This window comes from Podarcis muralis, chromosome 6 (assembly GCF_964188315.1).
Source record: "Podarcis muralis chromosome 6, rPodMur119.hap1.1, whole genome shotgun sequence".
Lineage (NCBI taxonomy): Eukaryota > Metazoa > Chordata > Lepidosauria > Squamata > Lacertidae > Podarcis > Podarcis muralis.
Genome location: NC_135660.1, coordinates 5752044 through 5777982, shown reverse-complemented (window position 1 = coordinate 5777982; position 25939 = coordinate 5752044). Strand labels below are relative to the sequence as shown.

General features: G+C 46.4%; 1 protein-coding gene across 3 annotated transcripts in view; it reads left to right on the top strand.

Moving 5' to 3' along the window:
* RNPEPL1 (arginyl aminopeptidase like 1) overlaps positions 1–25939 on the top strand; it is a 27743-nt gene extending 1804 nt beyond the window's left edge. The window contains exons 2-11 of one of the 3 annotated variants that reach the window (XM_077929647.1): positions 5849–5989; positions 7952–8103; positions 9026–9142; positions 10605–10852; positions 12923–13036; positions 15860–15972; positions 17800–17908; positions 19589–19816; positions 21203–21345; positions 22776–25939. In XM_077929647.1, the coding sequence (XP_077785773.1) occupies positions 5849–5989; positions 7952–8103; positions 9026–9142; positions 10605–10852; positions 12923–13036; positions 15860–15972; positions 17800–17908; positions 19589–19816; positions 21203–21345; positions 22776–23048 (1638 nt within the window). In that variant the 3' untranslated portion in view covers positions 23049–25939. The remainder of the gene's footprint in view (positions 1–5848; positions 5990–7951; positions 8104–9025; positions 9143–10604; positions 10853–12922; positions 13037–15859; positions 15973–17799; positions 17909–19588; positions 19817–21202; positions 21346–22775) is intronic. The other 2 variants (XM_077929648.1, XM_077929649.1) reach the window with 2 other exon arrangements.

Genomic DNA, 25939 nt, shown 5'->3' with positions numbered 1-25939 from the left:
ACTGGTCTACCATATATAATTAGATTAGGACTTCTGCCATTCTTGGCTATTGGCCTTCTGGTTGGGGCTGATGGGAGTTGGAGGCCAACACAATTTGGAGAGCCATAAAGGTTCCTCCTCTTAATTCAGGAGGATGCCCTCTTGAAGAGATCCAGCACTGCTGCCTGGACCCTTGTGGAAGCGGTGAGTGTTTCCTAGAATGCATTCTAGCATCCTACGCAACAGGCAAGGGTTTTGTGGCAGGCAAAAATATGTGAAAAGACTTCTCTGAGGTTTACCTCCAAATCCATCACGTTAGCTGTCATGCCACATTGGTCTGCATCAAACGTAATGGGGCTGACCCAAGAACAAATGATTAATAAAGTTCAGTTGCTCCTTTCCCCTCTGCTTCCCTCATCCTCTTGTGCACCCAACTGTATTGGAGATTTCTGGTTTCTTAACCACAGTTTCCTGTGACATCTGAGCTGGAAAACTGGTCTGAAGGCTCCCTTCATATCAGAATATCAAACCAGGACCAATGAGCCCTTAATGCACAGTTTCCCAGTTTGGATACCATATGCAACTGGTTTAAGATATTGGAAAGTCTCCTCTGCAAGTAGGCATGTAGGACAGGTGGGGGTAGGGATCCACTTGAATCCCCCCCCCCCACTCTCCAACCAGCGATCGTTTGCTCTTGATCTGTTACAGGTCACCTTGTGACAGTTGCTAACACTGCCTTATCCTTTCCAATGAACTTGGCATTTGTAATGAACTCAACTCCCCCCACCCCAAAGACTTAACAGGTGTCTGATAATAACTTGCATGCATAACAAAACATCTTCATGGAATAACATTTTTTTAAAATGTTGCCTCCGCTCCCTATTTCTCTATCCTCTCTATTATATAGGATATTATATCACTTCCAGAAGATGTTCAGATTTTGATTCTTGCCACATTCTTTCTAGAAGGTAGGGTCAGAATTGGGGAACAGCTGTCAAGGACACTCATGGATGGTACCATCACAAGGCTTCTGTCAAGAAAACAGCTATGTGCCAGTTAAGTCAAGGAGACTGAGATTTGGAATAAGAGTCATTCCCTCTCCCCAGAGAATCCTGGATATGCTGTGAGGGGGGTTTAGAGATCTCCCTGCACAGAATTTTCAGCACACTCATGAAACCAGAATTTAAAGGATTCTTTAGAAAAGCTGGACTGCAAACAGGACTGGAGTTGGTGACTAGTTGCCAGTTCCCCAAGACAATTTGCAAGGACGCTAGATGAGCAGTTTCAGTAAGCAATTGACTTACATTCCACTGCACCCCAAAATAAGCTTTGGGGGATGCTGTATATTTCTGTGACTTTCCCCTTTTAGATCCTCAAGACCCTCAAGAATTCTTCTCTATCAAGCCATTGATTTTGTGCAGTGCTTTTTAACACATGGTAATCCTACTTTCAAATAAGGCGTTGGAGCTGTGCATTCCAAACAAAGCTTTGGGCTACCATAATAAGTCTTATACCCGCAGCTCCAGGGGAGTATCTTCTATGAGACACTCCTAGCACTGCAGCCACCCAGTGCTTTGATTTGGCTCAGGATACTGAGAAGTGTATTTCCTCCATTCCATTTATTATCAGTATATAAGGGGAAATGGATAAAGAGCTGGGGGCGTGCACCCAACAGATGTGGGCCACACAAAACCACACACTGTCACAACCAGGAGACTTGCTTTTGAATCGCCACATCAATGCTTCATTTTGGTGCAAGACACCATCACACGTGCTGGGCTGTGCCCACACCAATAATGGCCAACGTATATGAAAATATGGAGCTGGGGTTATGCACTTCTGCAAGCAAGAGACTATTGCCTTTGAGTCACCCTAACGTTGTATCTGCTACAAGAGACGATCAGGCAGGCAGCTCCTATGTAAATAATAGCCAATAAAAACGAAAAAGAAGGAGCTAAGAGAAGCACACTTGGCAGTCCCTTCCACCAAAATGAAATGGTCTTCTTGATATCATAGAATTATAGAGTTGGAAGGGTCCTCTAGGGTCCTCTAATTCAACCCCCAAAGCTTAGTGCCAGATGTGCAACCCCAGTTCCTGGATCATTTCTGCATGCATTCGCAATTATTAGTGTGGATCCAATGCTCTTGACTGCTGGGTTGGGTGCAGTGCTAGGGCACCCTGAAGGTGACAGTCTTCTGGTTGGGTGAGTATGATTTGTGGTGGCCCCAAGCCTATTGTGGGCTGTGCAGCTCAGTTCCTTATTTGTATATTTATTTGCAAAGATTTGCATGGGGCAGCATGGCCAACAGTGTCTTTTGCAAAAAGAAAGAGTTGAGTTGGAAATAAGGCTAGGGCAGTCCGAAAGTGGTAGTCTCTTGGTTTTGTAGGGTGCACAATCCCAGTTTCTTACTCATTTCCACATATATCAGGCAGTTCTCGATGTAGATCTAGTTTACTTTTCGGTGAATTGCTCAGAAATGACACCAGGTGGACACAATGTTCTGGTGTCTCATAGATACCACTCTTCTGGAGGTGGGTGTGTGGTATATGATGCCCCAAAGCTTAATTTGGGGTGTGCACTCCCAGTTCCTTATTAATTTCTGCATATACTGCCATGAGAGCAATGTGGCAAACAAAACATGGGCTGGACACAGTTCTAGAGTGTCTCAAAGGGAACAGTCTCCTGATCATGTGGATGTAGGGTGGCCTAAGGCTCTTTGAGGGTTGCAGAGCTATAATTCCCTTTTTTATTTTTACATACTTTGGTGATTAGTTGCACAGGGCCAGCACTCTCCATAGCATCGTGCACCACAACAAAGCACTGGGTCTTATACAATGCTGAGGCTAACTCTTGAGGCAGTTCCCTCCCCTCCCTGGGAGAGTCTGTTGCCTTTGGCCATCATCCTTTTTTGTGCTGGAATTTATTTGCTCCTTCCCATCTGTTTGAAATCAACTGCTGGACAATATAGTATTTACTTAGATTTCCCCATCCTTATTTCAAATCCTCAGGGCGTTTCCATTCCCTCTTCACCCTGTTTGATAGGTGAGGTCGAGAAAATAGGGCTTTAACCCACTTATAGGAGAGCAGCTAACCATAAATGGTTGGTATTTTTCTCGTAAATCTTTTTCTCTCTCTTTGTGATAATCGGACAATTGAACTTCTTATCTTTACTGTTGTGTGCTTTTCATGACAATGGAACAAGCCATGCTTGTCCACCAGGTTCTAAAAAGAGGGCAGTGGAAAGGCCTTTTCTCTGTGCTGCCTCTTGGAAGGCTGCCCGTGGTCAAGACAGCTGGAGACCTCTGTGCCATTTCGTTCGAAATGTTGACACAGCTCTGGATTAATTTCCTTCTGTTTCTCTGCACTCCTCCCTCTTTCCAAGTGAACAAGGCACACATTTTATGAGCGTTTCATTTCTCCTTGTGCTGTTCGGCATGAAGCACAGATTTGTAGAAAGGCTTGAACTGTCTTTACTGTAAAAGTCCAAATATATATAAAAAATCGGCTTGTAGCCTTGGGATCGAAACGATTTGAAACTAGCTAGATGCCCGCTAAATGAACGGCATGCTTGAATCTCTCCATTGTGTTTAGAACTTGGAATTTTAAAAAATAGGGAGAGGGCGAAGAGAAGGGATTGGTCAGCTGGCTGCCGATGTCACAGCTGGCCCAACATGCAGCTATGATTGAGGGCCAAGAGAGAGAGAGGGTTGATCTAATATGGGGGTGTCTGTGTCTGGAGCCTGGGCAACCTAGTTTGGGACGACTCCTGGATTATTTCTTCCAACCGAAAGATTAATCATTGAATCAGAAAAAGAATGTAAAATGTAGTGTGTTTTTGACCATGCATAATTCCTTTGATGCCAAGTCCATGATGTGGCTGCCAACAGGCTTGGTGCTGGAAGCTGAGGGGTAGCAGCAGCCTTTTCAGTACTTTCCCTCTGCTAATCTGTGGTGTCTGGATAAGTGAGGAAACTCTTTAACTGTTCCTCTGGGTTTCTGATTAATGGCAGGAATATAGTCAGATTCTCTTCACCACTTGGCAGGGTAGGACAGATGACCAGGCTGCCAGCTGACTGCATGCACACTGGGGAAAGTTACCAACCTGGTTTGGAACTACAATTCTCAGCACCTCCAGCCAGCCTAGCTGTCTGCTTTGCATGCTGAAGTTCTCAGGTTCAGTCGCTGGCATCTCCAGGTATGGCCTGGAACATCCCCTGCTTGAAACCCTTTTTGGCTGCTGCCAGTCAGTGTGGGCAGTACTGAGCAAGGTGGACCAGTGGCCTGGTTCACTATGAGGTAGCTTCCTTTGTGATATTTTTTGTTGAATTTTCAAAAGTTGGACATATATACTTCAATACATAATAATTTTAACTTTTCTCAACTTCCCGCCCCATTTTCCATTGTGTTTCAGTCCCCCGCTTGCTGCACAGTACCTTCTTATACCAATATATCAATACTATATTATCTAATTCCTTCTGTTGCTCACATTTCAGATCCTGCTTGCGAGTTCATCAAACTATAATATTTCCGAGATAGTCCAAAAAAGGCTTCCATTCTTAGTATGAGAGAGCTTTTCCTATGTTCTTGTGCTGCTGGGAGTTATAGTTGAACCACTCTGAGATCTATGGGTGTGGGGCAGTATACACATTTAATAAATAAAAATAATAAATAATAGTTCAAACATCTGGACGGCAGAAGCAAAGGTTAAGTTACCACATGGCTAAAGGTCATTTGGATTCACAGTGCACAAGGCTTGCTGTGTATGTAGAAATTAGGCATATATGTAAGTCCTGCTGCTGTTTTTGGCATTGCATTTTAATTCTGTTTCTAATGGCACTTGTACACATTGTGATGCCGCCAGTGGAGGTTAGTCCAGTGCGGAGGATTCCAGTTATGGTAAGGTCAGGTGAGCCAGGGTTGCTGAGAAGAACAATCACATGGGAAAATTTGCCTGCAATTACACAGAGAAGTTATTTCTTTGCTATAAATCAAGCATAGAGAGACGTGCTATTATTCTGGTTTGTGAAATCAGAGCAGATGTATGGCACCAGGGAGAAGATAAAACGGGAAACCTTCAAGCACGCATGATGGGAAAGTGTGGGACAAACAAGCCTGTTCGGAAGAAACCAGCCAGCCTTTGACTTCTTGATGCCCTCTGAATATACATTTTTATGTATAAAGCTTACTGTCACTTTTTGATAGAATGCCTAAAGTCATGAATCAAACATTTAAAACAAAATACCTGTTACAAACAGAACAGTACTTCAAAACTAGCAGCAGCAATGTGGAAATGACACCAGCTTGGGCATCTGTCAGCGTTATTTTAAACACCTTTCTTGAACAAAAATTGATGCTTGAGCTTGCTGGCAAAAAGCATGCAGAGATGGCATTTGGTATGTTTCCTCAAGGCAGTTGAGTTTCCTAGAGCAAAGAATTGGTGATCTGAAGTGGTGGTGAGGTACGTCTGGGAGGAGCCATTCCTTCTGGTGTGTTAAGTAGTAGTGGTATGGACTGGCTAAGTAATTAACTATTAACAATTAGACAGCTTTCAACATGGATAAACTGCGGTGGTGTCTTTGCCTGCCTCTCCTGGTTCACTTTCAAACAGGGCATTTGGTTGGTCCTCCACTACGGTTGTGCCAATGTTGGTAGTGGAAAAGGACACAGTCTGGCTTCCTCATGGACAGGCACAGGGTAGGGTATTTGCCAGCTTGTCTGCCTCCCTCTCCTCTTCCCTCATGGGTGATGTGTGCAGTTTAATAAAATGAAACTCGTCTCACTCTTTTAAAAAATACTCTTTGCTCCCTTAGGGCCGTTGCTTTTATTACTGTCATTTCTCACACATTCCTTCTTGTTGCTTCCATTAGATCTGGTGGCTGGATCCCGAGCTGACCTACGGCAACGCCAAGCCATTTGTCTTCACGCAAGGCCATTCCGTGTGCAACCGCTCCTTCTTCCCCTGTTTTGACACGCCAGCCGTGAAATGTACTTACTCCGCCATCGTCAAGGTAGGAGGAAGCCTGTAACAAACCACCGTTTCCTTAGGGAGGAGAAACAGTCGTTCAGGTTGCTGTGCTCTGTGAATGTTGGGATCTGTCTGAACAGACCTGCTTGGGGAAAAAGTTTGGTGCTTTCCCTTATACCATATTAATACATTTGGGATGGGTGTTTGGCTAACAACTTTTCCTTTATCTGCTGGGTCTGTTGCCAGAAGGCCATGTGCAGGTAGGCAGTCAGGTTCTAAGCATCCCCCTCTTCCCAAAGAACTCTGGTTCTTTTTCTTCAGGAGTTGGACTCTGTAATAAACATTGGGCGTCCATGAGCCACTGTCTTTTATACCTCTTGATCCATTTCAAGCAGCACAAGAGACTTTGATCTGTGTCTCCTGAGAGCCAGTGTGTTGTAGTGGTTAAGAGCAGTAGTCTCGTAATCTGGGGAACCAGGTTCGCGTCTCCGCTCCTCCACATGCAGCTGCTGGGTGACCTTGGGCCAGTCACACTTCTTTGAAGTCTCTCAGCCCCACTCACCTCACAGAGTGTTTGTTGTGGGGGAGGAAGGGAAAGGAGAATGTTAGCCGCTTTGAGACTCCTTAAAGGGAGTGAAAGGCGGGATATCAAATCCAAACTCTTCTTCTTCTTCTTCTTGTTCACTCAAGTGGTTGGAGGATTAGGCTGAGCTGACTTCAGACATGTGCGGGATTGCTTTTTTGTTTTGTGTATTACTAGAACCCCTGCGTTCCACGGGTGTGCTTTAAATTTTAAAAAGCAAGAGTACACACTGAGGCTCTCTTAAGGCATAACTAATTTGCGTTAAATGCTTTTGACTATTAACGCTGGCTCACAAATGTAGCTGCCTGACATTCAAATTGAAGTCTGATTCAGCATCCTTTTTGAAAGGCTGACAATACTGGTCCATGAGAAACTGGCTAGTTGGTATATTAGTGGATCACAATCTCCCCTTCTTCTCACCCCAGGCTAGGGCAGAGACATCTTGCTTCAATTGATAACTGCTCACACCTCTTGAATATCCTTCCTAGAAAAAGCTGTCCGGCTGTCTAATCTCTTGTTGTTGTTGTTATCTCAGATGCCAGGGGGTTGGCAGGAAGGATTTCCCAATGGTAGGAGCTGGGGCTTTAGTGCCCTTTACTGCTCTTTTGACCTACCAGTGACTAGCAGAGCAACAAAAAGTTATGCAGACTTGGATAAATTATGGAAATCTGCTCATTTTTCACAGTTTATATAGAGTTCTGTTTATCTTAGGAATTTGGATTGCATGGGCAATTTCTATTTTTTTTCGTGCACATTTGCCTGGTTTGCATGTCACCAAACAGCGGTGAAGATGTGAGTTCCCAGAGAAGAACTCACAGCCGCTCCCCACTCCTTTTTTGGTTTTGCTCCTGCACTGGGCTGAACTAACCCCAGGTTTGGCTTAGCCTGTTGTCCAAACCCAGACTTGTAGTTAAACTGTCTCCTTACCAACTGCAAGCACTAGGCAAGAAAAAAACCTTTGCTACAGTTTGTGGTTAGAGAGGAGCGAGCGTCACCCCATAGGAACTAGGGAAGCTGCCTTGTTTATCTACTCAGTATTGTCAACACAGGCTGGCAGCGACTCTCCAGGGTTTAAACAGGGAGCCTTCCCAGCCTTACCTGGAGCCACCAAGGATTGAACCTGGGATCTTGTGCAGGCAAAGCAGATGCTCTTCCCCTGAGTTACAGCCCTCCTTGTGCTTGGATGTCATGCCAAGTCAAACCTTGGCTTAGCTCAGCGCAGCACAAGAAAAACAAAAAGGACCAGGGAAGAGCAAAGTGGCTGCTTGCTTCTCTCCAGGACTCCGCATGTTTGCACACAGTCCTGGTAAGCCACAGTTTAGCTTGCTGGGATGTGCAGACTAGGCAACTGAGTGTTGTGAAACCAGCTATTAGTCTCCTTGGCCCATAGAGCATCCTGACAGCCCGTTGCTTGTTTCCCAGGCTCCTGCAGGTATGCAAGTGTTGATGAGTGCTACCCAAAGCACCTATGAGGAAGAAGAGGGCACCTATCAGTTCTACATGGAATACCCAATTCCTGCTTACCTTGTGGCACTGGTGGCAGGGGACCTTGTACCTGCAGACATTGGTCCTAGGTAAGCTACTTTTGTCTGCCTGAGCTGTGCTCGTTGTGAGGAGCTGCTTTAGCAGCCTTTCAAATGCGCCCACAAAGTTCATTAGCCTGTATGTTTTCATTGTTCTTTTACTAGCCTGCATTTTCGTGCTGGTGGTGGAAGAGTAGAAAACTGCTTTCTACTGAGCAGAGTGGTGGAGAAGGGATAGAGTGATCCAGGTGCCTTCCTCTGGCCTGTTGCATTTCCATGCTGGTGGTGGAGGAATAGACTTTCCTTCTCATGGTTTCTGTCACAGAAACCAAGTGGACTGATCAAGGAAGGATGGAGCAGTCTATGCCTCCTCCACCAGCCCGCTTGCTCGCCTGCACGGAATCCTTGCTCACCTGCGGCAACCAGGCTAATGCGTAAATGCAAGGCTTGTGCTTGGAAGTCATCAAGCCGGATGGATCAGGAAAAGCTGTTCCTGGTGACATGGGACACTGCACACTTGTAGATCAGTCCTGTGCAGCTTGAACACTGCTGACTGGTTGTGCCACAAGACACCTGCCACACAGTGTGGCATCTCCATATCCAGGAAAATATTTGTGGCTTTTGCCTAATCATCAGTCAGGAACTTTACTTAGACCAGGGGTAGTCAACCTTTTTATCCTACTGCCCACTAATGCATATTTCTTGGTGGTTAAATTTCCTTACCGCCCACCAGTGATCGATGGAAGGAGGATTCAGCTTGTGCCGTAGAACCCCCCTACCACCCACCTAGAATCCTGAAATGCCCACTACTGGGTGGTAGGGACCAGGTTGACAACTCCTGACTTAGACCTTGAAATTGTCTGCAAATGTCTATTTTAGTTTTTGTAACAGGGATCCAAAATCACTAGTGAATGATATGAATGGTGGAACCAGCATGAAGTCAGTGAGTTGACTGTTGCTGTCTTTGTTACAGGAGCAAAGTGTGGGCGGAACCATGCCTGCTGTCAACAGCTATCAGCAAACTCTCGGGTCGGGTTGAGCGCTGGCTCAGCGCTGCAGAGAGCCTCTATGGGCCCTATATATGGGGAAGGTAGGTGTGGTGCATTCACACTTTTGGAATAAAATTGAAGGTGTCTGTAGAGGCAGTGATTCAGGAGTTCCAAGGGCCTCTTTTCGACCCTGCCACCCGCACCTCTTGGGTACCAAGAATGGTATCAGGCATCCAATGGGTGCCTCATCCGGAAGGGTTTTATTCTGAAGTTAAGGGTGCTTTGGCAAATTGTGAGCACGCTGTTTCCTTGCACAGAAAACTTGGAATAATATAAAGTCTGGCTCATTCTGACACAGAGTGCAAAAGGATCAGAATCCAGAGCTAATGGGTGAAATGTTAGACTTTTAAATGGTGGTTTTTCAAACGGCTATAATGAGCCTCCCTCAATCAAGAATACAACAATTGTTCAAGGCTCTTCATGGAGTCATAGAATCATAGAATAAAATTATAGAGGTGGAAGGGGTCCTGAGGGTCATCTAGTCCAACCCCCTGCAATGCAGGAATCTCAATGAAAGCAGCCATGACAGACGGCCATCCAATCTCTGCTTTAAAATCTCCAAAGGAGGAGAGCTCACCACTTTCTGAAGGAGTCCATTCCACTGTTGAAAAGCTCTTACTGCCAGAAATTTCTTCCTAATGTTTAATTGGAATCTCCTTACTTGTAACTTGAATCCATTGGTTCGGGTCCTACCATCCAGAGCAGCAGAAAACAAGTTTTCTCCATCTTCCATGTGACAGCCCTTCAGATATTTGAAGATGGCTATCCTATCTCCTCCCAGTCTCCCCCTTACCAGGCTAAACATACCCAATTCCCTCAACTGTTGCTCATCAGGCTTGGTTTCCAGACCCTTGATCATCTGGGTTGCCCTCCTTTGCACACGTTCCAGCTTGTCAGCATCCTTCTTAAATTGTGGCAGGTGAATGTGGGAGGGGAGGCATTGCCGTAGCTGTGGAGGGCTGCATTCTTCTTTCAATCTCCTACTGCAAGTAGAAAGACTGTGATAAATAAGGGGCTAGTCCATTGGATTGTGTGCCGTTATAAAGGAACTCCAGAACTGATTTTGTGCAGTGTGTTACAGGGCTTGAGTCCCTGCACAAAGCCAGTCCCTGTCTTAATCTACCCCCATAACATGGGAAAATCTCAGTTTTGCCGCTCTCAGCTCCTTTGAGAAGTGGTGGATGTGTAACATACAGCCAACCCTACCACTTAAATGGCAATTTTCCTCCCACTGCACCCAGAGTGCACAAATGGGCTGGGAGAGACTGGGAAGAGGCAGTTTTAGGGTGGCGTGATTGGTGAGGTCGCACTGGGGCACCAAAACAATGCTTTAGAACAGAGCTCGAGAGGCTCTCACAGGGCGCTGCTGAAATTGAGAGCCCAAAGTCCTCCACTGCTGGGAAGGAGGACTCCTCTATGCATTTCCTCACAATTGTGAGAATTATGGCTCCAAGGTCTTGAGAGTGACCTGCGTCCTCCCCGCCCCCTCCTTGCCCCTTCCAGGTACGACATCGTTTTCCTTCCTCCCTCTTTCCCCATTGTCGCCATGGAGAACCCCTGCCTCACCTTCATAATCTCTTCCATCCTGGAGAGCGACGAATTCCTCATCATCGATGTCATCCACGAAGTGGCCCACAGCTGGTTTGGCAACGCCGTCACCAATGCCACGTGGGAAGAGATGTGGCTGAGCGAGGGGCTGGCCACTTACGCTCAGCGCCGGATCACCACTGAGACCTATGGTAAGCGGCAGGGTAGGTGGCACTTCCGTGACCTTGTTTACATAGTTTGAAAAGAAGAGCTTGTTTCAGCAACCTGGGTGCCGTTAGCAGGGGCCCTCAAGAGCTGCCATTCTTATAGCATCTACAGTTTCTAACCAAGCATCAGGGAGCTGCAATCCTGACGCTCTAGATCTTTTGGAGCTCCTGATACTTCCCAAATAACCATTCTCAACAAATTGGAAGCCAGGCTCAAGATACCTCCCCACGGCTCCTCCCCTCCCGGGAGCAAATTTCCCCTTCGTCTCCCGACGTCCATAAAGCAGTTTGTCAGTCCTTTGGCGAAAGCCATCATTATTTAATCAAGATCTGAAACCATTATTTGAAGTGGGTTTTAGATCCCGACGCAAGAGTAGCCCTAATTCCCTTCTACGATTGGATTGAAGACTCACACAACGTATGAACAACTTGCACATAAACGCAGACTTGTCATGGACAAATTCAGTGACATTTGGAATCCATTCTTAAAAATACTATAATAGGTTAAGATCTGGTGAAGTGCAATTACAACCTTACAGTTAACACGAGGGCTGTTTAAGCAGTATCCCAAGGGCAAGAAGAGAGAAGCTTAACTAGTCCGGAACTAGCTTTAAAAAAAAGTTGCTTCAGTATTTTGTCTCGGTACGTTAATTCTAGAAGGGTAGTCAGGTTGCAGAGTCTTGCAATCCTGTATCATCTCACAATTGCTGTTAACCTTTTTTCTTTCTGTTTAATCAAATGGTACATCAGCACACATGTAACAGTAGCATCAAGCAAAATCCCCCCTCCATCTATTTATATGTACCGAACCAAGAATCCTGCTCTCACAGTCTTTTAATCATACCCAACCTTGACCTCTGAAGACAAATAAGATAGGAAATCAGAGGAGAGATTGAAACGGAAACAACTGAATTTTAATGAGACTACTCTGGAGTCGATGAATTGTGGGTTGCAGCTTGATTCTTGGTTAACTGATACACAAAAAGGTTTCCAATTCCATGCAGAAAATGTCCCAGTTTATGTGATGCACTTGAACAGCTCAACATGTGGTAGCAGCTGTCACATAACGTGATTTAAAATTGCCTTTAGGGTGACCGCCCTAAAGTTTACACCATTCCATCACCTGCTTCCTTGAGATCCTGTGCCATCTCCTCTGCTGAATACTGGGCGTTTCTTGGGAAGCCCAGGATTTCAACTTGGTCATTTATCTCAGATTAGCTGCTTGCTCTTGGCCTTCATTTCACCAGTTCCTGAAGCAGTGACCTACTTCACAGCAGTTGTGGGCAGAAGATTGATTGCAATCAACTGGTAGATGTCTGGACAATCTGCAGTAGATCAGAATTCTCTAAATTAAGCTGCTGAACTAAAGAAAGCTTTGGGGGGAAACCAGGAGCGGATTTTTGTGTGGAAGGACTATGAGCTCAGTTGAGGTTCCGGATATAAATTCCTGGGCTAAGCGTGTGCACCGATTCCAAGTCTATATCCTACCCACTATTTTGCAGTTGGCTCCAGTTGGGTTCCCTTGGGGTTTTAGTGAAAAACAGAGGAAGCAGATGCCACAAACCTGAAGTGTGCCCACCCCTTCTCTGCAAAATGGTTGTAAGGCTGAATGAACTAGTTACTTTCCCTGAATGTTAATTATAATGCCAAGATGGAGGGGTTTTGCAATTTGGCAGTGTAGCTTCTTGTAGTGTTTGGGTGGCCTTCCATGATGTCACAGAAGGGTGGGGACAGTCTGCCAGTGGGTGAGCTGTTCAGATGGTAGCAAGGACTGGGTCAGAATGGTGAGGTCCCATGAAGAGAGCAGGCCTAATAGGGAGGGTCATGGGGAGGTTAGGAAATGGGGTTTGGAACTGGGAGCGGTCCAGAGGAGGGAAGGCAAAAGCAGAAGGCCACAGGAGGTGTGTGAGAGGGCCGGAGGGACTGGGAGAGAGAATGATCAGAGAAAAGAGGTGGCTAGGAGCTGCAACGGGAAGGGAAGCTGAAGTCCACATGTATATTTGAAATGCACAGCCAGATTTTGGGCTGCAGGCTTCAGGCACCAACACATTTTGTTTTCGTGTGCAGGTGCTGCCTTTACGTGCCTGGAGACTGCCTTCCGCCTTGATGCCCTCCACAGGCAGATGAAGCTCCTTGGGGAGGACAACCCTGTTAGCAAGCTTCAGGTGAAGCTGGAGCCAGGTATGTCCTGCGTTGAGATTAGCCGGCTGGGTCTCGGCTTTTATAAAACAGGCCGGCTCACCCTGACCATCTCTGGCTTCCTGTTATGCATGAGCTTCTGCTATCACGGCTGTCATCTCATCCCGCCCCTCCACCCCTTGAAGCCTGAAATAGGTGGCTGCATCCTGGGTCAGTTCCACAAAGCAAATTCAGTGTGGCAGAGAGAGGCCAAGCATGAAATATCACAGCACAGTGGAAGTTGTTATCAAAATGCTGCTCTAAATTAGGGGCAGGCAACAAGCTTTCGCGATAAAGTATGGAGGTGGTTATTTTGGATTTCAGTCCCACAACACGCCCCTGCATTGCCGGGTTCCCTTCTTTCCCTCATCTCCCTGCTTCTTTACATTCTTTGACTACAGAAGGGTCTTTAAGGCTGCAATCCTTACTACTACTACTAATAATAATAATTTATTATTTGTACGCAGCCCATCTGGCTGGGTTTCCCCAGCCACTCTGGGCGGCTTCCAACAAGGATTAAAAATACATCAAAATGTCACATGTTAAAAACTTCCCTGAACAGGGCTGCCTTCAGATGTCTTCTAAATGTCAGGACGCGGGTGGCGCTATGGGTAAAACCTCAGTGCCTAGGACTTGCTGATCGTAAATCGGCGGTTCGAATCCCCGCGGCACGGTGAGCTCCCGTTGTTCGGTCCCAGCTCCTGCCCACCTAGCAGTTCGAAAGCACCCCTAAGTGCAAGTAGATAAATAGGTACCGCTCTATAGCGGGAAGGTAAACGGCGTTTCCGTGTGCGGCACTGGTGCTGGCTCATCAGTGCAGCTTCGTCACGCTGGCCACGTGACCCGGAAGTGTCTTCGGACGGCGCCGGCTCACGGCCTCTTAAGTGAGATGAGTGCACAACCCTAGAGTCGGTCACAACTGGCCCGTATGGGCAGGGGTACCTTTACCTTTACTAAATGTCAGGTACCGTATTTTTCGCTCCATAAGACACATCAGACCATAAGACGCACCTAGTTTTTGGAGGAGGAAAACAAGGGGAAAAAATTCTGAATCCCAGAAGCCAGAACAGCAAGAGGGATCGCTGCGCAGCGATCCCTCTCACTGTTCTGGCTTCTGGGATAGCTGCACGAAGCCTCTTCAGGGCAGCGGGATGAAGACTCCCCCTGCCCTGAAGAGGCTTTGCGCGGTTAAGCCAGAAGCTAGAACAACATGTGGGATCGCTGAGCAGCAATCCCTCTTGCTGTTCTGATTTTTGGGATAGCTGTGCAGCCTATATTCACGCCATAAGATGCACACACATTTCCTCTTACTTTTTAGCAGGGAAAAAGTGTGTCTTATAGAGCGAAAAATACGGTAGTTGTTTATCTCTTTGACATCTGATGGGAGGGCGTTCCACAGGGCAGGTGCCACTACTGAGAAGGCCCTCTGCCTGGTTCCCTGTAGCTTTGCTTCTCGCAGTGAGGGAACTGCCAGAAGGCCCTCGGCACTGGACCTCAGCGTCCAGGCAGAACGATGGGGGTGGAGACGCTCCTTCAGGTATGCTGGGTCAAGGCAGTTTAGGGCCTTAAAAGTCAACACCAACACTTGGAATTGTGCTTACTGCCTGACAGTAAGCCTAAGCCCCACTGTAGGATTGCACTGTAGGATTGCACTCTGTAGGATTGCACTGTAAGAACCTCAGGAGATTACTAAGGCCTAACTGCTAGATAACTTGATGGTAATACCTCAAGGATCGCCTCTCCCCATATGAACCATCCCGGACCCTGTGATCACCATCTGAGGCCCTTCTTCGTGTGCTTCCTCCAGGAAACACTCTTACGCCACTTTCACATCTGTGGCTTCTCCCAAGTGACCCAGGAAACTGTAGTTTGTAAAGAGTGATGAGAATTCTTAGGAGACCCTTAACAAACTGCAGTACCCAAGATCCTTTAGAGGAAACTATGAAAGTGGTGCAAGGGTGCTATTTTATTTTTATTTTCCTTCCCTTCCCTTTTTATAAATTTATTTATTTGTGGGGGGTTTTCAGATTAAAATTTTACAGTCACATATCCAACATATGACATAGAAACAAGATTCCAAAGAATCTCCTGGATTTCCCTCCTCCCCTTTGTGGGTCCTATTGTTAATCATTTCCTCTTGCATCTTTTAGAACAATCCAAATCTTTTACCTCTCCATTGTGTCCAAAATTCACCATTAAACTACAAGTGTTATTCCAATCCTACTAACAATTTTAGCTGTTTACAATGGTTTTTAAGATAAATTATAAATTTCCCCCATTCCTTATTAAAATGTTGGTCTTCCTGATCTCCTCTCCTCTCCTCTCCTCTCCTCTCCTCTCCTCTCCTTTCCTTTCCAAGATCCCAGGGTGGTTCACAGCAGAAAAACAGAAAATGAGAATATAAAATACATAATAAAACAAAAATAAGCCAATACCCCCCCACAAACAGATTTTAAAAGCCATAGAATCCTAATCAACCAAATGCCTGGTTGAAGAAGTGTGGCTGTGACCACAGATTCATCCCTCTCTCTCTCTTGCCTTCTCCATTTCCTGCTCTAGATTGCAAACTCTTGGCATGTGGGGTTGCAGGGGCCTGTTTCATGTTTTGCTTCTGAAACTTTATGGAGCACCATAGACACTGATGATGTTGTATAAATAAGTCATTAAAAGCCGTAATCTAAGGAGGAGGGGGAAAAGCTGTGGACCAAGGAAGCTTCTGATGGCATTTTTGCTTGCAGCTTTACCAAGATATTACTGTGTTTTCTCTCTCTCTCTCTCTCCTTCCCTCCCCTCCCCTTGCCTATCCCCCATCCCTCGCTCTTACAGGTGTGAATCCTAGCAATCTGATGAACCTCTTCACGTACGAGAAAGGTTACTGCTTTGTTTACTACCTGTCTCAGCTCTGTGGAGACCCAGCACGCTTTGATGCCTTCCTTCGAGTTAGTAACTTGGGTTTCAGAGGCGGGGTGTGTCCATGTGCATGTATGTGAGACTCTTGCCTGTATGCATTTCCCTTTGAGACACCCAGGAGAAAGAGAGGGAAGTCAAATTTAGAAAAGGAGGAGGAGAGGCAGTTGGCATGCTTTAATCAAGGGCTTGAAAATAGCTGTTTGTTAGATGAGGATACCTCTGCAGGAGACCGCTCAGTGAAATAGATCAGCAAAGGGTCCCAGTTAAAACAACTCAGTCAATAATAATAATAATAATAATAATAATAATAATAATAATAATAATAATTAATTTATACCCTGCCCATCTGGCTGGGTTACCCCAGCCGCTCTGGGCGGCTTCCAACAGAATATTAAAATACAATAGTCTATTAAACATTAAAAGCTTCCCTAAACAGGGCTGCCTTCAGATGTCTTCTAAAAGTCTGGTAGTTGTTTTTCTCTTTGACATCTGATAGGAGGGCATTCCACAGGGTGGGTGCCACTACTGAGAAGGCCCTTTTCCTGGTGCCCTGTAACTTGGCTTCTCGCAGAAGGGAACCACCAGAAGGCCCTCAGCACTGGACCTCAGTGTCTGGGCAGAACGATGGGGGTGGAGACGCTCCTTCAGGTATACTGGGCTGAGGCCGTTTAGGGCTTTAAAGGTCAGCACCAACACTTTGAATTGTGCTCGGAAACGTACTGGGAGCCCGTGTAGGTCTTTCAAGACCGGTCAAAGCAATGAGTTGGGAGGTAGTGGAGAAGGAAGACAAGACAGAAGGGGTTTCATGGCAAACACCCATCTTGAGAATGTGGCCTACACGTTGCCAGAGACCTCGCTTTCACTACTTGTCCCCCCATCCCCACAAGTGTTAAGGAAGAAATCAAGTAAGCAGCAGTTAGAAAATAGAGGCTGGTGCTGGTGGTCTTCAGGGGAAGAGTTGATGCCTGGAAAGTGAGGCAATGCTTAAGAGGTCCTGAGTCAGAGCTCCAGAAACTGCTGGGCTGGATGCAGCAAGAGGAGCAGGAACGGGGATATATATTACTGTTGTTCTTAATATTAATACGTTGATTTTTTCATTTTAGTTTCCTTATATTGTATTTTTGTTTTTCACTGTAAGCTGCTCTGAGTGATATTTTAATAGAAAAGCGGGGCATACTGTTCTAATCTGATCTAAGCAGCTGATATGGCAATGTATGCTAGATAAATCTCCACTGGTTTTCTCAGGCCTGGCTTCAGGCTCGTTCTGCCGTTAGCCTGAGTCTTGTGTTCACGTACGCCAAGAGATGCTGCCTGTCTTGCAAGCCAGTTGCATCCCTGCTCTCCAATATACCAACAACTTTCTGGAGCATTATATATTTTATTTCTACATTCAGCCTGGCCTTCCTAAAGGATTGTAGTGCCAAATAATTTAAAGGAAGTTCTTGTGACAGATGAATGTCCCTTAGTGAATCTTTAGGAGGAAGGAGTTTCATGATTTGGGGTGTTAGTGGTAATGTGGGTTTACATAAGTCCTTCCTTCCTTCCTTCCTTCCTTCCTTCCTTCCTTCCTTCCTTCCTTCCTTCCTTCCTTCCTTCCTTCCTCTCTCTCTCTCTCTCTCTCTCTCTCTCTCTCTCTCTCTCTCTGTCTCTCTCCCCTATGCAGTCTCCTGTGGGAAATAGACTTTCCTTACCTGTTGCATCTCACTTTTTCCTCTGCATGCTTGTTCCATCCCCCTTCGCCTTCTCCGTTATTGCCCTTCCTTCCCCGTTATTTATATGATTTTGCTACTTAACTGTCTTTCTCTTTCCCCTGAAACTTGCCAACTCCTTGACCCATTCTCCCGGCTCTCTTCCAGGCCTACATCGAGAAGTACAAGTTCACTAGCGTTGTGGCCCAAGATCTCTTGGATTCCTTCCTGGCTTTCTTTCCAGAACTGAAAGAACAATGCATTGAGAGCAGAACAGGTAGAGAAGAACACATTGGCTGCTTCTGCTTTCGTTGAAGCGCGGTGAGAATAAATGACTCTGGGAGCTTCTGCGCTAGCATCAACTTCATTCCGTGGGTGTGCAGTGCAGCAGCTGTTGTGCCATTCAGACAGGGACAGAGAGAGGGGACGGCTCCACAGTCGTGGTGCTTTGTGTGGGCCTCTTTGGCAGTCAGGTGGTAAAGAGGCTGGAATGGGAGAAACCAAGGGTCTGGAAACCAAGCCTGATTAAGAACGGTTGAAGGAGCTGGGGATGTTTAGCCTGGAAAAGAGGAGACTGGGAGGATATGTGATAGCCATCTTCAAATATCTGAAGGGCTGCCATATGGAAGATGCAGCACGCTTGCTTAATGTTGTTCCAGAGGGTAGGACTTGAACCAATGGCTTCAAGTTACAAGAACATCAGGAAGAACTTGTCGTCTGTAATAATAATAATAATAATAATAATAATTATTATTATTTATATCCCGCCCTCCCCAGTCGAAGCCGGGCAAGAGCAGCTAACAACAATAAAAGTAACACAGCATTCTAAACTCAATTCATTCTAAAATCAATTCAAAATCAAATTAATGGAACCATTGGGCTAGAGTTCTAAGAGGATTATCAAAGGAGGGGGTCAGGCTGTGCCTTGGCCAAAGGCCTGGTGGAACAGCTCTGTCTTGCAGGCCCTGCAGAAAGATTTCAAGTCCCGCAGGGCCCTGGTCTCTTGTGACAGAGCGTTCCACCAGATTGGAGCCACAGCCGAAAAAGCCCTGGCTCTGGTTGCTTTGCTTTGTTGTGGAGCACATGTCTTGCATTCTGAAGGTCCCAGTTTCATAGAATCACAGAATCGTAGAGTGAAGTGAAGGCATGAGGTGGGAGTTGGTATTGCAGGTGAGCTGTGCAGAAGCACGCTGGCAAGCATGCTCTAAGACAAGCAGCCGGCCAGCTCTGGGGAGGCTCCTTTTATTAGCACAATATGCAAAACCAGTCAGATACATTTTGGACTGTGACCTTTACACATCTTCCAATCCTGAGATCGTGGGGTGGTACAAAGTTATTTTGGCACCTGTTTCCACCGCGTCATTTCCCCCTTGCACAGTGTATGACTAAGCAGACAAAGTTCACAGACAGGGCACGGCAGACCACTAAGAGATCAAAGGTTAGATAGAGGGCATGATGTTCAGACAGCTGTGGCTTTGTCTGTGGGTGAAAGTGTGCTCCACACCCAAAGGTTACGTGGTCAGACAGCCTGTGGCTTCTCTGCGGGTGGAAGTGTGCTCCACGTCTGGCAATCATTCCTTCAGTAGAGTTGGAAGGTACCCCAAGGAACATCTAGTCCAACCCCCTGCAATGCAAGAATCTCAACTAAGGGGTCTAAGACAGATGGCCATCCAACCTTGGCTTAAAAACCTCCAATGAAGGAGAGTCCACAGCTTTTCTAGTGAGTACCATTCTTTGCTGAACGGTACACTGGTATCACGAGCGAAAAACATCCCCAGGGACAGGACTGAAGAAATATTTGTGCCTGAGATGCTGAAGGACCACTGCCAACCAGTACAGATAGTGTTCTGCTATCAGCCTGATCCAGTATAACATAGCTGCAAGTGCTCACAGAAACCTGACTGAAAAGAAGTGCAGGCCGCTCCCTGTCTGATTCCAGTTTGTGTGTCTGTTGCAGGACTAGAGTTTGAACGCTGGCTCAATGCGACGGGTCCTCCTTTAATTGAGCCAGACTTATCTCAGGGATCCAGTCTGACCTGCCCCGTGGAGACGCTCTTCAGCCTCTGGACTACAGAGCCTCTGGATGCTGTGGCTGCTGCTGGCAGCGTTGATATCGCAGAATGGCGGACGTTCCAGACCGTGCTCTTCCTTGACAGGCTGCTGGACGGGTCCCCGTTGCCTGAAGGTGAGTTTCGTTGAGCTGGCAGGTGAGCATCTGAGTCTCTACGTAGCTCAGACAGAAAAATTGGAAGGTCGCGAGTAAAAGGTTTGTACGGGAGACAGACCTAAGTGTAAAACGGGAGCATGAGTGACCAGCCAGTAGTATGGAGCTGGAGGAGGAGAGGACAGGATCCCCTGGGAAACGCGACAAACCTGCTGTACCTGAAACTGGGTGTGGTGAGTACAGCTGAATGGGACACAGCTGTGGGCAGCCTGAGGAGGTATCACATGCCTTGTGCCTTCCGATAAAGAATGGGAGACGAGGGTGATGTTTGCTGTTTTCAGGAACTCTTCTTGTTGTGAGACTTTTGTGGGCTTGCTGAGTGTTTGTCTGGGCCCTGGGTGAGAACCCGGAGGCTGAGGAGGTGGGTGTGTCAGAAGGAAAATGAATTGATCTCTCTCTCTCTCTCTCTCTCTCTCTCTCTCTCTCTCCACACACACACACACACACACACACACACACACACAAAACTTTGTATTAATGTAGCTTTCTAATATGTAACTTTATTTTTGTAATATTTAAGTCGTCTGTTGTTGTTTAAGCCCTTTGTACACCACTTAGAGATACTTTTAATATATTAAGTGGTATAGAAATTCAATAACCAGATAATAAATATTCAGGTCTTCCAGAGTTATCAGTAATAGACTCTGACAGCCAGGTGGCTTATTAGCCAGTAAGGAAACACTGCAAACTCCTAAGCAAAAGAGATGGTTGCAAGACACTGCATCTCGCCACATCCATTTGGAGAAACAAATTGGCCAGTGTTTCACAGCTATGGATTCTCTAGAGATGGCAAAAGCATGTCTTTTTATAAATTACAAAGATCCGGTCTAACTGTTACTCTCACCCAGGGGATCAGCATGCCTGTAGCCAGTTTGGGGGTAGGACTGCAATTTGGAAGGGTAGCCCATGTTTTGCATGCAAAAAAATTCCAGGTCTGGTTTTGGCATCTCCAGGTAGAGCTGAGAAAGGTCTCTGTGCCTCGAGAACCACTGCCAGCCAGTGCAGACAGTATTGAGTTAGATGGAGCAGTGGACCTGCACGATCCACCGCAGCTTCCTATGTCCCTGTGAGTTTCATTTCCTCCTTAGTGTTGTTCAGAGCATCTCACCATATGAGCTGAAGCGGCCATGTTGTGAATGGCAGTGAATGTTAGCTGCCTTCGCTCATACAAACTTCAGAGCAAACCAGATGCAGACCAAAATCTAGGGGCATTTTTCGCATTAAGGTGTGGTTGGGTTGGGTTAGGTTTGCAAATTCAGCCTTCTCAAGGATCTGAAGCCCTTCTGGGTTGGAGAATTGCCAGGCCTCCTGGTTCCATTTCTGAACGTTTCCCTATGTGCTCTTCAGAGGTGATATCAAAGCTCTCTGAGTGCTACTCGGCTCAGTTGGATGGCATGAACGCAGAGATTCGCATCCGCTGGCTACAGATCATTGTCCGCAACGACTACCATCCAGATCTTCACAAAGTCCGGCGCTTCTTGGAAAACCAGGTACTAACTTCCAGATTAAAAACACCCTGCGTCTCTCAGGGGCATGAGATTTGGGCATGAAACAACCCTGGAACTCCTGCTGATTGACCGAGTGTGTGGATCAGGTGTGTGGTGCAGTTTGTCGGCACGTGGAAACTGGTGGCTGAACTCACTGGTGGGCTGGATGAGGTTAGGCAGGTCAATATTATGTTTCCTGTAGCGCAGACAGAGGACTGATGCTGAGAGAGGGTGGCTCGCCAAAGGCCGCCTGCCGAGTTTAAGGTTGGGAGCCAAACCAAGACTTCCTGATCCGTAGGAGGTGCTTTACACGGAGGAGGGAATCAAGTGGTGGAGGAAAAGCTTGGATGTGGGTGGGAAAGGTGCGAAGAAGCATCGCCCAGGAGGAAGAGGAGGGATAAGAGATGAGGGTGTAACAAGAAGGAGGACTCAATGAAATTAATGGATGTTGCTAACTTAAAGTTCAGTTACAGGTAGGTAGCCGTGTTGGTCTGCCATAGTCGAAACAAAATAAAAAAATTCCTTCCAGTAGCACCTTAGAGACCAACTAAGTTTGTTATTGGTATGAGCTTTTGTGTGCATGCATGGAAGGATTTTTTTTATTTTGTTTAGAGTTCAGTGCGTCTGAGTGTATCTTGGATGCAACTCATGGTGTTTCAGTAGATTTTAAGAAGCCAATATATTTATATCTTCACTTTTGAATCTCCATTATTATTATTATTATTATTATTAATTTCATTTCTATACTGCTTTATATTTTTAAGGGGGGAAATCTCAAAGCAGTTTACAACCTACATTAAAACAGCAAATAAAACAATTCAGATTAAAACATTACTGAAGAAAGTTGAATATACAGTATACAGTTAAATACAATTAACATTCAAACACAATTCACAGGAAACTTAAAATATTATCCTAAACATTTTTTTAAAAAACACTGCAGAGGAGGTCGACTGCAGAATGCATCTTTAGCAGAGCAAAGTTAACAAAACTAAACATTTCAAAAGAAAACTGTGAAGTCAAATATAAAAGGCACATTTGAAACAGCATAACTAGCAAAATAATAAAATAGTCTCATTTGCATAGAACATACCTGCTGCTGTGCTCTCTAGTACTTTCCCTTTTACTAGGATACAAGAATAATGTGTTTGCACAATAATAAAAATGTTTTTGTGGGAGAGGGTTATTGGTTTGTTTTTGTTTCATTATGTATTATGTGTTCCATTTTGTATTTTTATGTTGTGAACTGCCCTGTGATCTTTGGATGAAGGGTGGTATACAAATTTCAATAATAATAAAAAATAATAATAATAAATAGGCCAGTCTTTTGGCTGGCTTATGCAGTACCACCGATCTATCAGTTTTCCTTGTTAGCTCTAAACCAGAATGCGTATTTATTTTTGTGCAGTCACTGAGTCCCATTTGTATTGCAGATGTCGCGGATGTACACGATTCCATTGTACGAGGACCTCTGCACCGGCACCCTGAAGTCGTTTGCCTTGGACATTTTCTACCAGACCCAGAACCAGTTGCACCCCAACTTGCGGAAGACCATTCAGCAGATCTTGACGCAGGGCCTGAACCCGCTCCTTGCCATGGATGCGGCAGCTGTTATGGCAGACCCTCTGGGTGCTGTGGTAGAGGACAAGCCCCCAGAAGCTGCACACAGTGCCATTTCTCTCAGGGACGTAAATGTGTCTGCTTAGCTCCCCAGCTCATGCTGGGCGTTTGAAAGTGGAGGAGCAGCCAGGCGAGGGGCAACGTGAACCAAGTGCTGCCTCCTGACCCTCTGTGCCACAGCTTGGGGGGGGGGGGAGATTGGATCTCTTGTCGTCGCTCCCACCCACCCCCGCCCCCATTACACACACAAATGTGCCTTCCGGTGCCCGATTCGTTGGCACAGCCAGATATCAGGGATGTCTCCCCTTCTAGCTGCAAGCTGGAACTGTTACGGGACTTGATGCATCATGAATGTGGATTCCAGGGTGACTTTTGTTCCCCCACTGCAAACGGGAAGAATTCTCTCGCGGGCACTTGGGAGGGTCTGTGTCCTCCAGGCCTTCAGAGAGGCAAAGTCGCCACTGGCTGTGCACTGACAAGGAAGTAAAGGGAGTGGGGAACACTATCAGGATCATGGAGATTTGAAGGTTTGGCAGCGTTCTGCAAAGAACAGAAAAGGAGTGATGGGGGAGTCTGTTCCGTTTTTGTGCTCTTTTACTGTGTTACTCAGGAGGTGGCGGGTTTAGAACAATGCCTTCAAGCAATGCCTTGGTTTCATCAAGCTGGTCAAGCGTTAAAGGCTAGGAGACAGGGGGTGGATTTGAAATCCTCCCTCATTTCACTTCTGATTTTCTCCGTTGCGGGACGTTTGACACCCAAACCCACTCAGCTAACTGCAGTGGGGCCAGGGGCCTGTTTTCCTAAAACTACGCTGCAAATCCTTCATTAGTGTCTGGAACGCAGCTCTGAAAACAGCAGGTAAGGATGACTCGCATCCCCAACTCATCTTGCAAATTAACAAATGGGATGCAATGGCAAACTCAGGCACAATCCTCCGGTAACTTTCCACATTTGTTAAGTGTGCAAATTCTGCTCATTTTAAAGGAGGCCAGAAGAAGTGAAGATTCTGTCGGATTGTCTCTCTGGTCTGTTGGTGCTTCCCAATGGTCATAGGAATGGACAAACAGGCTAGGTTTTGAGTGCAGAATGATATGCTTTGTGTCCTGTTCAGCCTGTGTCTTGGCTAAGGACATTTTTAAGTCTCTCTCTCTCTCTCTCTGGATGAGAAAGCAACCGTTGAATATGAAAGCCAGCTTCTTCCAAAGCCGTCTCTTGAGATCAGAGCTATGCTGCCCACCAGCAAAGCCTTTCCTTCCTGGCCATTAGGCAGAGAGAAACAGAGACTGACTATGCAATGCCCTTCTGACCAGCCAGCCGAACTGCCGTCTGTCAAAAGTGAATGGAAGGGCAACCGTATGTAGAGGCATTGGTGCATCTTTCAGAAGATGGCTGGAAGTGGACAAAATGGTGCAGCGTCACGTTTTCCTGCTGTGGGAGTGGCTGTGTTTTTAATATCTCTCTCTGAGCGCCTTTTTCTGCAAGAAGCAGAGAGCTGAGGATTGAACAAATAGGTCTACAAAGAGGCTTCCAACGAAAACCAAACAGGGTGCTGGGAATTGCCATATCTTCCAGGGGTGGAGGCAGTATAGGAATGTGTGTGTGTTTTTAAATTAACTCTGTTTGCCTTTTTGAGAGTTGAGTGTGCCCGAAGGGCTGCTTAACGCTTTATGGTAGGCGAGAATATGCTGGTGCTTGCTGCTGTGATCCTGTAAAGAACAGATGGGGAACCCTTTGATTCATGGGCTGGATGGATGCAAACCTCAGAGGCTTCCCATCAGGCTCCCTGAACGTCTCCTCTTTGGCCCTCCTCCTACTTGAGTTCTGTGCTGGCTGCAGGAGGGAGGGAGAAAGCAGCAAACTGCAGGCACTGGGACTTGGTGCAGATGGGGAGCGTAACCAAGGGGGATAAAAGCCCTTGACCTCCCACACCATGGCTCCGATCTGTATCAGGCTCCCAGCACCTACAGTTTGCATCACCAAAAAAGTATCTGTGAAATGAACTGGGTTGGGGTGTTTTGGTAATGCAAATTGCAGGTGGGGGGGGGGGAGGCTGCTCTATGTTCAGCGTGTGTGTTTTTGTCTGATAAGGGTGTGTGACTTCGTGTATCTGGCCCTCCCTTTGCTGAAACGTCACTGCTTTTCTCAGCCCGAAGAGTTTTCCTCCCCCCCTGCCGTAGATGTCTTGTCCCCGTGCACTTGGCGAACACGTGGTGCACTCTTCCTTGGGACCTGCAGTCGTGATTCCTCTGCCGTTTTTGGACACACACAATTCCCCTCCTCATTTCCCTGTCTGTTGCACAAAGTAGTGTGGAGCAGCCATGGGTTTTGCCTGCGCTCGTGGCCACCGCATTTCAACAAGAACATTGGTTAATGTCTCCCGTTCTGGAAAAAGAGAGGCCACGTTCGACACATATTGCAGGCAGGAGCGAGGCATCTCAGGCAGCACTCTGAACATACAAAAATAGTAGGTGCTTGCTGTTTACATATCTGTTCTCCTCACCCATTCTTCGATTTTAAATTGATTTCCAGGCAGCATCAGTGTTTCGCCTCAAAGCTTGATAAAGCAATAACGAACTACAGGCATCAGAAAGATGCTTCACCTAATTTGTGGTACCTTGAAGTCACAGCAAGCTCGTCTCTCCCTCGCAACAGAGATTAAATTTAGTTAAAATTAGTGGGGGATATGGTGGGGGTTTCCCTCCCTTTCCACACACTCACCTGAAACATTGCAAACAATTGGCCACTCTTGGCATGCACCCCCCCCCTTTGACAGCAGTTCCAGCCTGGCAGAGTCTTGCCGCCACCCACCTTGCAACCTGGGCTGCCTTGGGCCTCTGTTTTATTGCAATCCTCCCCCCCCCCCACCTGGAGAGAATGTATGTAACCCTGGTGGAAATTCCTTTTAAACGTACATTGATGCCTTATGATAACATCACTGATAAATGTTGAATTAAACTAAACTTTGTGACTTTCTGAA